At 53.7% G+C, this 11,768-nt stretch overlaps 1 protein-coding gene across 2 annotated transcripts; it reads right to left on the bottom strand.

Annotated features, from left to right (window-relative positions):
- Positions 1-3,914: 3,914 nt before the first annotated feature.
- PTGES (prostaglandin E synthase) lies at positions 3,915-11,568 on the bottom strand. Of its 2 annotated transcripts, none has more exons than XM_030507104.1 (4): positions 11,478-11,568; positions 10,914-11,096; positions 9,435-9,517; positions 3,915-6,596 (listed from the first exon to the last, which is right to left on the bottom strand). In XM_030507104.1, the coding sequence occupies exons 2-4, from the start codon at positions 11,019-11,021 to the stop codon at positions 6,347-6,349; spliced, it is 441 nt and encodes a 146-aa protein (XP_030362964.1). In that variant the 5' UTR covers positions 11,022-11,096; positions 11,478-11,568; the 3' UTR covers positions 3,915-6,346. The 2 variants fall into 2 exon arrangements, with proteins under 2 accessions (XP_030362964.1, XP_030362963.1); XM_030507103.1 differs by lacking the exon at positions 11,478-11,568 and adding an exon at positions 11,345-11,410.
- Between the last annotated feature and the right edge of the window lie 200 nt (positions 11,569-11,768).

Raw genomic sequence — 11,768 nt, 5'->3', positions numbered from 1 at the left:
CCATCCTTCTGGGAGAAGCACTCATTAATGGTCCCAGCAGAGACCACCAGAAAGTCATTGCACAGTCCTGGGAGCCAGAAACAGGCAGCATGGAGGTCTGGACCTGCTCAGAGAATGGGGGGCAGTGGAGGAATAAGGAGATTGTCTCCTGCACCATCACTGCAGGCACATCCAAGCACTCAGGCAGATGCTGTGCTCTCAAGTGCATAGACTTGATAAGGTCTATGCAATACAAGCACTAGGAGCTCAAATCGGCATCAAATCCAGCTCTTCTAGGCTCCATCCTGGGCACCAAGGATGGCAGTAACTTGATGGGGCACACGGGCTGAGAGGGTGAGTAGATGTGGGACCTGAGGGAAGCCCAGCCTCAAAGGGGCTCAGCAGAGCAGTTGGGTGGACTAGCAAGGAGCCAGGATGGGTAGGGGATGCTGTGAGCAGGACGGCTCCTGGCTCCTGACCAGCCCTCTGCAGGGGAGCTGGGGAGCACACACACAGGGACCAGAGCAGCACAGGGCTCCCTGGGGCTTTTCTCCCTCGGGTTTACAGAAATTGAGCTAAGAGGAAGCAGGGAGAAGGGTCAGATTCTGCACAGACAACGAGCTAAAAGGTAAGAAACAAAAGGGTAGGAATAAACCATCAGCTCTTAGATTGCAGAGTACAAAGACCACCCAGTGCAGAGCAGGCGCAGAGCACCCAAAAGCAGGGGGAAGCAGTCACTTACTTATTCATTAAGTGACTTGTGGATCATTAAGGTCACTTGTCCAGCCTCCTGCCTAGCCTCAGGCAGAGAACATCACCCAAGCAGCATCCTCATGTCCTCAGCATGTGGCCAATGCAGAGCATCCCTTGGAGGGCATCCAGCCCTGATTCAAAAGACCCTTGGAAGCAAAGAGCTTGCAGATCCCAGGGCAGATTCTTCCAGTGACTCATTACTGCATTACTGTTAACTGCTGGAAATATGTCACTTATTTCCTGCCTGAACTGTCCAAGCTTCAGTTCAGGTCCCGCTCGAGCAGAAGGTCTCAACCTATGGTCCACCAGCTCCCAGGAGACAGACAAGCATGGAGAGCTGCAGCTCACCCGGCAGGGTCTGCTCTCCACAGGTAGGGATGCACCAGGGGGAATGTTGCCAGCGAAGAGGAATTGAAAAGCATTGTGCTACCTCTCCTCCTCTTCCAGCATGGGAGGATTTTTCCTCCTAGGAAGCAGCCTGTCATGGACACATCCATCACCAGAACCAATTCTGCGGGAGAGCTGATCTCCCTCTATACACCACAACTTCAGGCAGAGGGAGAAAGCTGCAAGAACATTGCTTGCAGATTGCATTTCCTTCCTAGTTTTCCACCAGCTCCCAAAGAACAAGGCTCAGCTGATGGGAGGACCTCCCTGTACCCCTTTCCCTGTCTCTTACCCTGTGCCAGACACTTGTGCACAGCTTTCCGACTGCTGAAAAGTTGAAGTTTGTCCCTGCAATACTTTAATGAGAACAACTTTGTATTGTCATCAGCACCAGCTGCCACGGCAGCGAGACAAAACAGAGCTCACATTTTCCAGCTCGCAGGGATGCCAGGCTGGTTATCCCCATCCAGAATGAATTACACAGACATGTAGCGGTTACAGCATCCTCCTCTCCCGCTATCCTTGTGCGGAGCCCTTCTCCCTCTGGTGGCAACGGGAAGGTCCAGAGACCCTGCTGACACCGCCTGCGAGCTGCAGAAACATGTAGGCGACAGCAACATGTCATTTCGCAGCAGCAGAGCCCTTCCTGCGCTGGGGGATGTGACAGTCACCCCAAACTCTGCGCTCCGTTCGGAAGGAGGAAGGAGAACAGCTCCTCCCTGCAGCTGATATTTTGCTGCTTCTTTCCAAATCCCAAAAGGAAGCAACCACAGGCAGCAGAGCAGCTTTTGAGAAGCTGGATGGTGGCTACCTACAGGGGATGTGAAGATCTGTGGCAATCTGGGAAGGAGGAAGGAAGAAAAGGTTGCCTTTGTAGCGGGTGTTACAAAGCCAAAAAAGAGCTATTGCAGGCAAGGAAGAATTACTGCATGTGGACACACTGCATGGCCAGGAGTGGGGCAGAGCATCGCGTCTGCGGCTGATGGGCACAGGAACAGACATGAGCCCCCTCCTCAACCCACTCCCCAGGGAATGGTACCCAACATCCGTCCATCCCTCGCTCCCTCCATCCCTCCGCCCCGCACACCTCAACCCCCGGGGCCTGCCCGCACTCAGGCTGGGTCTCGGTGGCCCGGGGTCCGCGGGGTGCCCCCGCCGCCGGTGCTCGCAGCCACACGAGGGTGCTGCAGCCCCGCGCAGGGAGCGCGGCCCGCGGTGGCCCGGCGGGGCCGGGGTGCGGAGCGAACCCCCCCATGGTGCTGCTGTGTCCTCCCCGCACGGGGCCAGGGACACTCCCCCCCGTCCGGCTTCTTCTTCCCTGCTGGGGCTGACACCCGCATCGCAAACAGGAGACACCTCACAGCTCAAATCCAGAGCAGAGTAACCCAGTGGATAGAGTTTTCCTTGTGCCAACTTCATCCTCGCGTTTCCCTGCTCCTCTCTGGTTATCTTTTCCAGGGGGCTAACCTCTGGGATGTCCATACCTGCAGAGCTGGCTCTTCCTACAAGCCACGGGAATCCACTGTTCCAGAAGGGGAATACAGGGATTTGCATAGCAAAACCCTATAGCAGAAGAGCCCCAAATCTGCTAAAGGAAATGGGAGATTTTGGGAGGGCAGAGAAGGCAAAGTGACTTGTGTCACAGGAGGGTTGCCCAAGGAGGGATCTTGGTCCCAGACCCACCAGGGGAAGGCTTGGATGAACAGGAGAGACCTGGGAAGTGGCACAGGCAGGTAAGGAAGAGGTAAGCCCAAAGCTCAGGGGTAGGAGGGATCGTGGGGCTGAATTGGCTGGAAACATATGGGAGGGGAAGCAGCTTGTGCTGGGTCTCCACTTGCTTTTCCTCCACCTCCAGACACCTTGGGCTCAGCAGAGCAGAGGGATGACACATCCTGACAGTGTGAATCATAGTCAAATATTTAAACACCAAACTGTTGTTCTGCAGTCCCAGCTGGGTTTCACAGTGTTGCCATTTCAGGTTTGAAAACCAAATTGCTGGCACATACAATGAGACACCGGAAGAAACTGGTAGATGCCACCACCATCCCCACCCTCCTGGAGCAGCAAGAAGCCCTGGGCACATGTTTCTCATGCAAAGATGCTGGAGCAGGAATGTGGGAGCTCTGCGCTTTTGGGTATTACTTGGGAAAAGGCAGGGAGCGCTTTAGCTCATCACTTGCCCTGCATGCAGCAAACACCAACCTCTGTGCCCAGGGGAGAGCCGGTGGCTCCAACCACCGCAGTCCTGGGAGAGCCCTGATGGGGCCCTGGGTGAGCAGGCAGCCAAGAGCCAGGCTCCATCCTGCCTCCCCCAAACCTCAGCAGCACTTCGAGCTCATGGTTGGGCCTCTCTGAAGTTTGCCTTGTGGGCTTTCCCTGTTTGTTTTTTTGGAAGCAGGAGAGTTCACGTTCCCAAGCTTCCCTCTGCAGCCAGCACTGCAAGGTTTATTTTTTTATATATAAAAAAGAAGAAAGCAGAGCTCTGCATGTAACCTCAGCTTCCCCAAGCAGGGCATCAGCCCCAGGCACCAAACAGGCAGTTTAGAAGAGGCTGAAGGAGCTGGCGGTTTTGGGGGCTGGGGGAAGTTCTGCAGTCCCATTTCTTCCTTCTCATGCCAAAAACTCAGCCCCAGCTACATCTCTAACCACAGCAACATGTATTGGAGAGGGTCCATCTTATAAAGCCACTGCCTTTCTTATTTGAAAGTAAAAAGCATGAGGGAAAGAAAAAACTACCAAGTGGAGCCATTTCACCACTCTCAGCCAGCAAATGCAGACACCAATGGGGCAGCACCTCCCAAACACCAACAGTTTAATAGGGGAAAACCAGGAAAACAAGGCATTTGCTTGCCAGCAACCTACCGGCAATAAAAGGGGGCTGCTGAGCTTGAAAAAACACAGGCAGCTCCTTTGCAAGTCTTAAGCACGGGAATGAGAGCAACCACATCGTACCTGACCTTCTCCAGCCCTCCAGGATTTAAGCACCAGCTTGGCTCCAAAGGCAAGAAGCATTCAGCTGAGTGCAGGTGGGATGTGAAGAAAGCTTGCTGGGACAAAGCATCTCATACTACTAGACCTGCTCTAGGGGAGCTGGGATGGAGATTTGGGTGAACACCAAGCTTTGCAGCAACTTGCTTACTCTAAGAAGGATGAAACCACAACGGGGCTGCTTTGCAACCCTCCAGCTCTGTTGAATTTAAAGGATCAGCACAAATAATGTACACCTGGACAAGAGCTCTCCCTGTGGGGCAAGTTGGTCCAAAGGAAAGCAATGTCTCTTTAGAAGTCCCAGGGTATTCCAGGCTCTGCAATGGGATTTAGCAAAGCACTTTGCAGCTGTGGAGCCATCCTGCTGGGCTGGACCCAGCTGCTACCCAGCTGCATCTGCTGCTCCCGAAGGAAGGATGTATCAGAGCACAATGATTTGTTTTTATTGGGAATATTTGCTTCCTGCCACCAGGATGCACGTGCGAGAGAAATGTACAGGGGGTTGAGACCTTGTGCACCATGTTAGGCAGAAAAGGCTTGTTAAGAGGGGTATGTGTTACCCAGGCATCTGCTGAGGCTGTGTAAATGAGATGTGGCCAAGAGCAAAGTGCTGAACCTGCAGTCCTGCCCACCTTCCACATGTGTTGGGCTCTGTTTCCCCCATGGAGGTCAGGAGTTAGTGGTGCTACCCAAGCTGGGCAAGGGCTCAGAGCATCATGCTGAGCTGGTGTTTCATCCTGTCCTCTGTACACGCAGGCGCTCAGTGAGGGCTCAGTAAGAGCACCTCCAAGGAGTTAAGGGAGTAGCGTTAGTAATTAGGACAGTAATTAGGAAGGGGAATTTATTTTCTGCTCATTCTGGTTTCCCCCTGTGATCTTAGTAAAACTCTGCATTGCCCTCAAAGGAGGCACTGAACAGCAGAGACTTCCTCTTGCCTTGTCCTCCATAGGGGTGCTTTATTGTGTGCTGCCTTTGCCTGGACCAGCAGCAGAGGAGCTCATGAGGGTTTCTCACCCTGCAATGCCCTGGTCCCAGCCTTCCCTTTCCAACATGACAGCTTTCAGGTGACACCACAGAGCAGTGGTATTCTCCCGTGTGGTGGTTCAAAGCCACTCTGCTCATTTCCAGAGCTTCCTGCAAACACCAGCTAACCCAGGCTGTGCACGGCGGGGCAGCAGTGGACAGCAGGAAACAGCTGAAAGAAAACACCCCCAAAGCGGTCACGGCACATTCCCCAAATAGCAGTGGCTATTCTGCGGCCAGAGAAAGGCTACAAACAAAGGAAGAGAAGTTCACTCTGCTGCTCTGGGAGTGTTTTCAGGCACCAGCGGCATGTGAACGCAGATACTGCCCTTGGGAGAAAGCTCTGTCTGCAAACTGCAAACCCCCTGTTTGGTGTAAGCATCTCAGTCTTTCCAGAAGTCCCAGAGCTTTGTTTTCAGCTCCCTGTGGGGTGATTCCTGCTGGTTGCTCCAGGCACATCCCCCTGCATCTTGCCATGGTGAGACTGAGGTGGAAAAGCCACGGCTGCTGCTGGCTGGGAGCTGCTGAACACCGGCCGTGGGGTGTCCTGGCTGGGACAGGCAGGCTCCTGCCTGCAGTGACACTCCCTGGCAGGGAGCTGAGTCCTGGGGTGTGAGACGAGGCGGTGCTGGGAGCACTGAATGCTTCGGTGGCTTCACGTCACCCCTGAGGTTTCAACTTCCATGTTACGTGCCCGGCAGGCACCTGCCTTCTGCCCTTCTCATGGGAGAGGGGACCTACGGGACCCCTGTCCCCACAGACCTGAAGGGATGGGCAGGAGAAAGGCAGCTGTTTCATAACTTCCCTCTGCTGACCACGAGGCTTCTTGGGACCCTCATGATCTTCACTTCCTGATTCATGGGGTATTTGTGACCAAGGGAAAGGGCACATCTTCCTCTTCCCAGTTCTGAATGCAGTTGGGCCAGAAAACCTTCTTTCTGCCAATGAACCCCTTCCTCGAGGGGTAGTCCGGGTGCTTTCCCCTCCCACCCTTAGCAGGAGCAAGAGAAACCTGCCTCCGCATCCCCTTCCTGCTCCACAGGGAGAGGTGCCCCTTCTCTCTGGTGACTTCCCTGCCCAATTTCAATAGCATGGGGACATACCATGTGCCCACACACACAGACACATGCACACTCACACATACACCACCCAGTCCAGCCGGGGAAACCAGCAGAGTGCAGGACAAGGGGGTCTGGATGGTTGGTCTCGCTGGGTGTTACCAGTATGGGGTGGTGGCGAGGAGGATCTGCAGAGCCATAGAGAAGCAGGGCAGCTGTGCCACGCCATAGGCCACGGAGCGTGTGGGGGCCTTCAGCTGCAGGAGGTAGGCGATGGTGTGGATGATACGTCCCACACAGAAGATGAAGAAGTGGATCCTGGCCACTGCGGGAGTGGGATCCAGCAGGGAGTAGATGGCTCCGAGGAAGAGAAAGGGAAAGATGTTCTCCATGTCATTTTGGTGAGCCCTGAAAAGGGAGATAAGGTTATTCCTTCCCTCCAGGCTTCCCTGCTATCTCCCATCCCTTCTAGCCCATCCCTGGATGGTGCTGGCCCTCTCCTCCATTGGATGGGGCAGATGCAGTCCCCAAAAGAGTCAGATCCCCCTACACACACAGGCAGCAGGATTTCACACCTGGTGTCTCTCCCTTGGGATGCTGCACTCTTGAAACTTGCTCTCCATGACTGGGACACCTTTGCTGTGACAAGACAGCTCGAGGGTTAGAGATTTTAAATAAACAAAGCAAAACCAAGACCCCGCGAACCTGCGAAAAGCTCAAAGCTGGGGTGGTGCCAGCACAGCACGGCCCCAGATGTGGCCAAGTTACACAGTAAAAGGTGGCTTCCTGACTGTGGTTTCTCCAGAGGAGGAGCTCACAGGATGAGAGGGTTCATGGTTTCATCCCTCTCCCTAAGTGCATCCAAAGGGGACCAAGGAGGAGTGCCCCGAGCACCCCCTGATACCAGGAACATCTCCTTAACTGGACCGTAGTCAGGCTGGCATGTGATGGCACATTGGTACTTGTGGGGCCAAACCCTGTGCTCCATCTGAACATGCACCTGCCTGGGTGTCACAACATCAGGATCTGATCATGTCATGTAGGTTGTGTCACTTCTCCCCCAGGTACCATCCCTAAAAGCCAGTCCCCAAAGCAGCAGGCTGTCCTCACCCTCCCACCACCTCTGCCTCTCCCTCTTCTGTTCCCTTGCAATGCAAGACCTGCTTTCTGCAGGACAGGGCCCCGTGCTTCAATAAGAGGACTCACAGGTCATGCCTTGGTCGATGGGGATGGTTCTGGGCTGAAGAGTGGCCCAGTCACGAGGCTCAGTTGCCTTTTCTCTGATATCTCTGAAGGTCTGAGAGGCAGAGATGAAGCCCTGATAAGAGCTGCCCCTGCTTCACCATTCCTGTGCCCAGGCATGTTTTCACATGTTCACAAAGCCAAGGTAAAATTTTAAGGAATTTCTTCCCTGAAACAAAGGCCAAGGTGCTGCACAAGCTGAGATGTGGCCCAGAAGTTTTAGGGTGCTGTGTCACAGGTCATTAGTGCAGACACAGCCTGGGATAGACCTGGCTGAAAACTGGCTATGGGAAAGAAGAGAGAGGTGTGTTTTAAGCCCCTTCTCCTGTCCCTCGTGTCAGTTATCCCTGTGTCCGCCAGTATGGAAGAATTGGCCTAGAAAAGACACTAAAGTGAGTCCTGCTGTTGTAGCAGCAAGGCCAGGAGGACTCGGTGTGCATGAACTGATCAGAGCCTGGACAAGAAGGACATGTGTTCCCTGCCAAGTGGAGAGTGGAGGGGAGGAGCATGAAGCTGTCTGCTCCTCTCGGCCAGACAGTCCCTGGGCAGAGCCAGCCCCTTCCCAAAGAGGACAGGCTCTCCTGCTCACAACCCCTTCCCTTCCCAGCCCAAGGTCCCGCTTGCCTTCCTAAGCCAGCATCACCTCTGCAGGTACCACCACAAACCCCTCCCTCAGCCCAGCCAGGACCATGGTGATGGGCATGGTTTGCTTTGGTGTCAGCCATGCCAGGACAGGGCAGCTGATGGACACCCACTGCCCCAGCCAAACCAGCCCCCAAGGGCTCTGGGATTCAGCAGGGCTGGAAGGACAAGTGGAAGAACAGGGAGGAGAAAGGAGAGCAAAGAGCTGAGATGCAGCCAGGGGCCTCTCTACAAGGCAAGGGGGAAACCTCCTCCTGCCTACTGCTTTTTCTCCCCTGCTCTGCCCTTGCCCAGCAGCCCAGCCATGGCTCTGCTCCCATCCCAGTAATGCCTGAGGAGAAAACCCAACAACACCCTTGCTCAGGGGAAACACCTTGGGTTTAATGTCTTCCCTGTGGCTGAGCTAAAGTGCCAAGGAGCACTTTAACTGCACAGTCAGATCCCAAACTTCTCCAGGTCTTTGCTGCAGCTCCGGTTATTTATTTTTATGGAAGTTTGTCTTTTTCTGACTAACCAAAAGAGGATCATGATTATTATTACTACCATTATTTTCTTTTTCCTAGCAAGGAAACAGCTTGTTTGCCGTCCTCCTTCCTCTGGAAGCCTGGGGATTAGGTGGAACGGGATGTTTTCTAAAGCAAGTCTTGCAGGTGGTGAGAGGTGAGCGGTGCAGTCCCCAGCCCAGAGCAGAGCTGGCAGCCGAGGGCTCAGTGATGGCAGGACACAGCTCCAGCCTTTCCTGCATGTCACCAGAGATACAGCCCAACACTTGGGGCACCTCTTTCTGGGTAAGGGGGATGGCAAACCGAGCCTGGGGCTGGATGACCCCATGCTTTACCTCTGAGGAATTGTGAGCCTCACAAAAGAGGGGGAAGATTCAGATTTTGCCCAATAGGGAGGCAGAAGTTACTACAGTCATTCCAGCCTCTTCCTAAATCCCCCAAAAAGAGCAGCCACATACAGCCTTGCACCAGTCACCCAGTCCCCTGTGCAAGCTGTGCGGAGATCTGGGGGGATTTGGGGTCCTTTTGGAGCAAGACACAAGGAGCTTTTGGGTGTGGGTATGGGACAAGACCTCAGGGGCTTGCAGGACTTTGAGCATCTAGGAATGAGCTTGTGTCAGAGTTGCCTGTTGGACCCAAACCTGGGTCCTTCCATGTGTCCTTGCTCCAGCACACACCACGCTCCCGTTAAAGATTAAACTGCTCTAGTGTGCAGGGTCCCAGAGCTGAGCTCCGGGCAACCAACCCATCAAAGTAATTACTTAATTAATGAGCCTGTTAGCTTCCCACTGCTGCTCTGCCAGCAGCTGCCAGGGATCTCCCTGCGGCACAGGGAATGCCAGCACCTCCGAGTACTCGCCTGCGGCACCGCTCCACATCGGGGTCCTCACGGTAGTACTGCAGCCCCCCGTTGCGCAGCGCATCCTCCGGGTTAGCAAATGCCTGCAAGACAGAGTCCCCATTATATATATACTTCACCATTTTCACAGGTGGAACTTCACAGGTAGAAGCTTTACCCCCTAATCTTTAAGACTTGTGGGGATTTTTTCTTGTGGCAGTTTTTCACCACCCTTCACAAAACTAAGAGTAATTGCACTTCCACGTGCACAGACCTGGGGGTTAAACTCTGAACCTCCCGAGGGGTTTTCCTTATCCTCTGAAAAACCCAACTCTGCCCACCAAGCAGGTCCCAAACTGGGGGCTTCAAGGGAGCTCCGGCCTCATCCCAGTCTTCTCCCCATTAAACCTATTTAAAGGAGGCTTTGCCAACTGCTGGCACAGAGCGTGCAGACCGACACTGAATGTAGCATCCAAAAAATAACCAGGACTGACAGATTAGTTCACCCTACCAAGAAAGAATATTCCCTGGCTGGCTCTTTGGCAGTGATACCGTGACTGAAACAGGCCCCAGGGAAATTGGATCCTATGCTAATCAAGTTACAAATAAAAATGACTTATACGAGCTTCCCACCTATGCTCAGAAGCTGTTCCTCAAGGACCTGGTTACACATGACAGCTCCACTTTGCAGCCTGGGAAGGACCCTGGTGCTTTCTTTAATCATGTTACAAACCCAGACTGTCCCAGTGCCGGAGCATCAGTTAGAAACACAAGGGGAGAACCCAAATCATCAGTTACAGCGATGCTACTGCACAGGGATATCTCTTTGCATGTTATCTAAGAACAGAATCCTCTCCTTCCTGCTCTACTGATGAAGTCAGAAACTCCTTAAATACTTTAAAACAGATTTTACAGACAAGTTCAATTTGGGTGCATGCAATAAAAGGCCCAGTTAACCCCGTCTCCTGATGGCAGCTACAGCTCCCAGTCCTCCCTGTATTTTCCCCTGTGTCCAAGAACCATTTCCTCCAGCTATTGTTTTTATTCCCCGTGACTTTCTGCTCTCCTGGAGCATTCACACAGCCATTTAGCCTCCGAAAGCTCAAAAGCTTTCTGCTACATTGCATGATTTCTTCTTAAACCTTTTTTTCCCCTCTCCTTCTCTTCCGGACATGGCAAATTAACTGTAAACAGTCTCTCTGCAGAAGCAGCTCACCTGCATGGCTTTTTATAGCTGAAATTATTATTTAGATTAGGATTCAGAAATTATAAACATCAAGCTACAGATGGTAGAAGCAAACAATAAAGAGCCAAAGCGAAGCAAGATATTTATCTGCTGCAGCTATGAAAGAGGTTTTGCTTTCAACTTTTCAAAGAAAACTCGGCTTGCTTCAGGAAAACTGTGTCGGCCTTTACAGGAACAGAAGAAGAAAGAAAAACTACAGAAACCCAAGGAAAAAGGCAGAAAGGGAGAAGAAGGAAAAGGAAACTGGATTTTACCTTCTTTCTGAGTCTCACTTGTCCTGTAATGATGGCAACGACGTACATTTTTAAGATCAAGATTGTGCTGTAGAAGGTAAATGACATGAACACTTTGTTTTCCATCATTCTGGGAGAAGATTCCGCTTGGTCGCCCGCAGCACTCACAGCTGGTGGGGATCTCGCTTGGGCTGTGGGAGGGTTCTGCAGGAGAGGGGGCAGGAACAACCACATTTAACACAAGTCACCACCGCTTCTTCAGCTGAAGCCCACGGCCCCTGCACACCCCTCCAGGCTGATGTGGCAGAGCTGCGTCTGCTCCTCACACCGTGCCGCAACCAGCTCCGCGGGGATGTGATGCCCCAAGCTGGGATACAGCCCCCTCGACTGTGTGGGCCACAGCCTGAGCTCTTGGCTCCCTAAACCAGCCCACCACGATCCCCCTGTCCCACCTCCCCTCCTGGTTGTGCCCAGTGGGACAGAGCTGCACAGAGCATCCGTCATCCAGCCGGGCAGTGCTCACCCTCGACACGAGCTGATCAGACCTGGGAAGAAGGAGGAGTTATGAGGAAGGTAGGCACCTACCTCAGCCACATCCAGCCCTGTGCTCCTACGCTCCCTGTGTCCCCGCTCCTACAGCCCACCCATCCATGGCAGCGCTCCCAGTACTCCCCAGTCCCGCCCAGTGCAAGCTGAGCCCTCCCTTGGCAGAGGCAGCCAGCCCTCCCCTACACAGCCACCTGCAAGAGGGATGGGGCACAGGGGACAGCGCCACCCCTTGCCCCACCAGTGCCCATCACCGTGGGGCCTGGGCTGCCCCTGCGCCCCCCGGCTGGGAGTGACCGGCTGGAAGCACAACTGTGCACGTCCACAAAG

The sequence above is a fragment of the Strigops habroptila genome, chromosome 15 (assembly GCF_004027225.2).
Source record: "Strigops habroptila isolate Jane chromosome 15, bStrHab1.2.pri, whole genome shotgun sequence".
NCBI lineage: Eukaryota > Metazoa > Chordata > Aves > Psittaciformes > Psittacidae > Strigops > Strigops habroptila.
The sequence above is the reverse complement of the archived record's forward strand: the minus strand, read 5'-3'. Positions and strand labels throughout refer to the sequence as shown.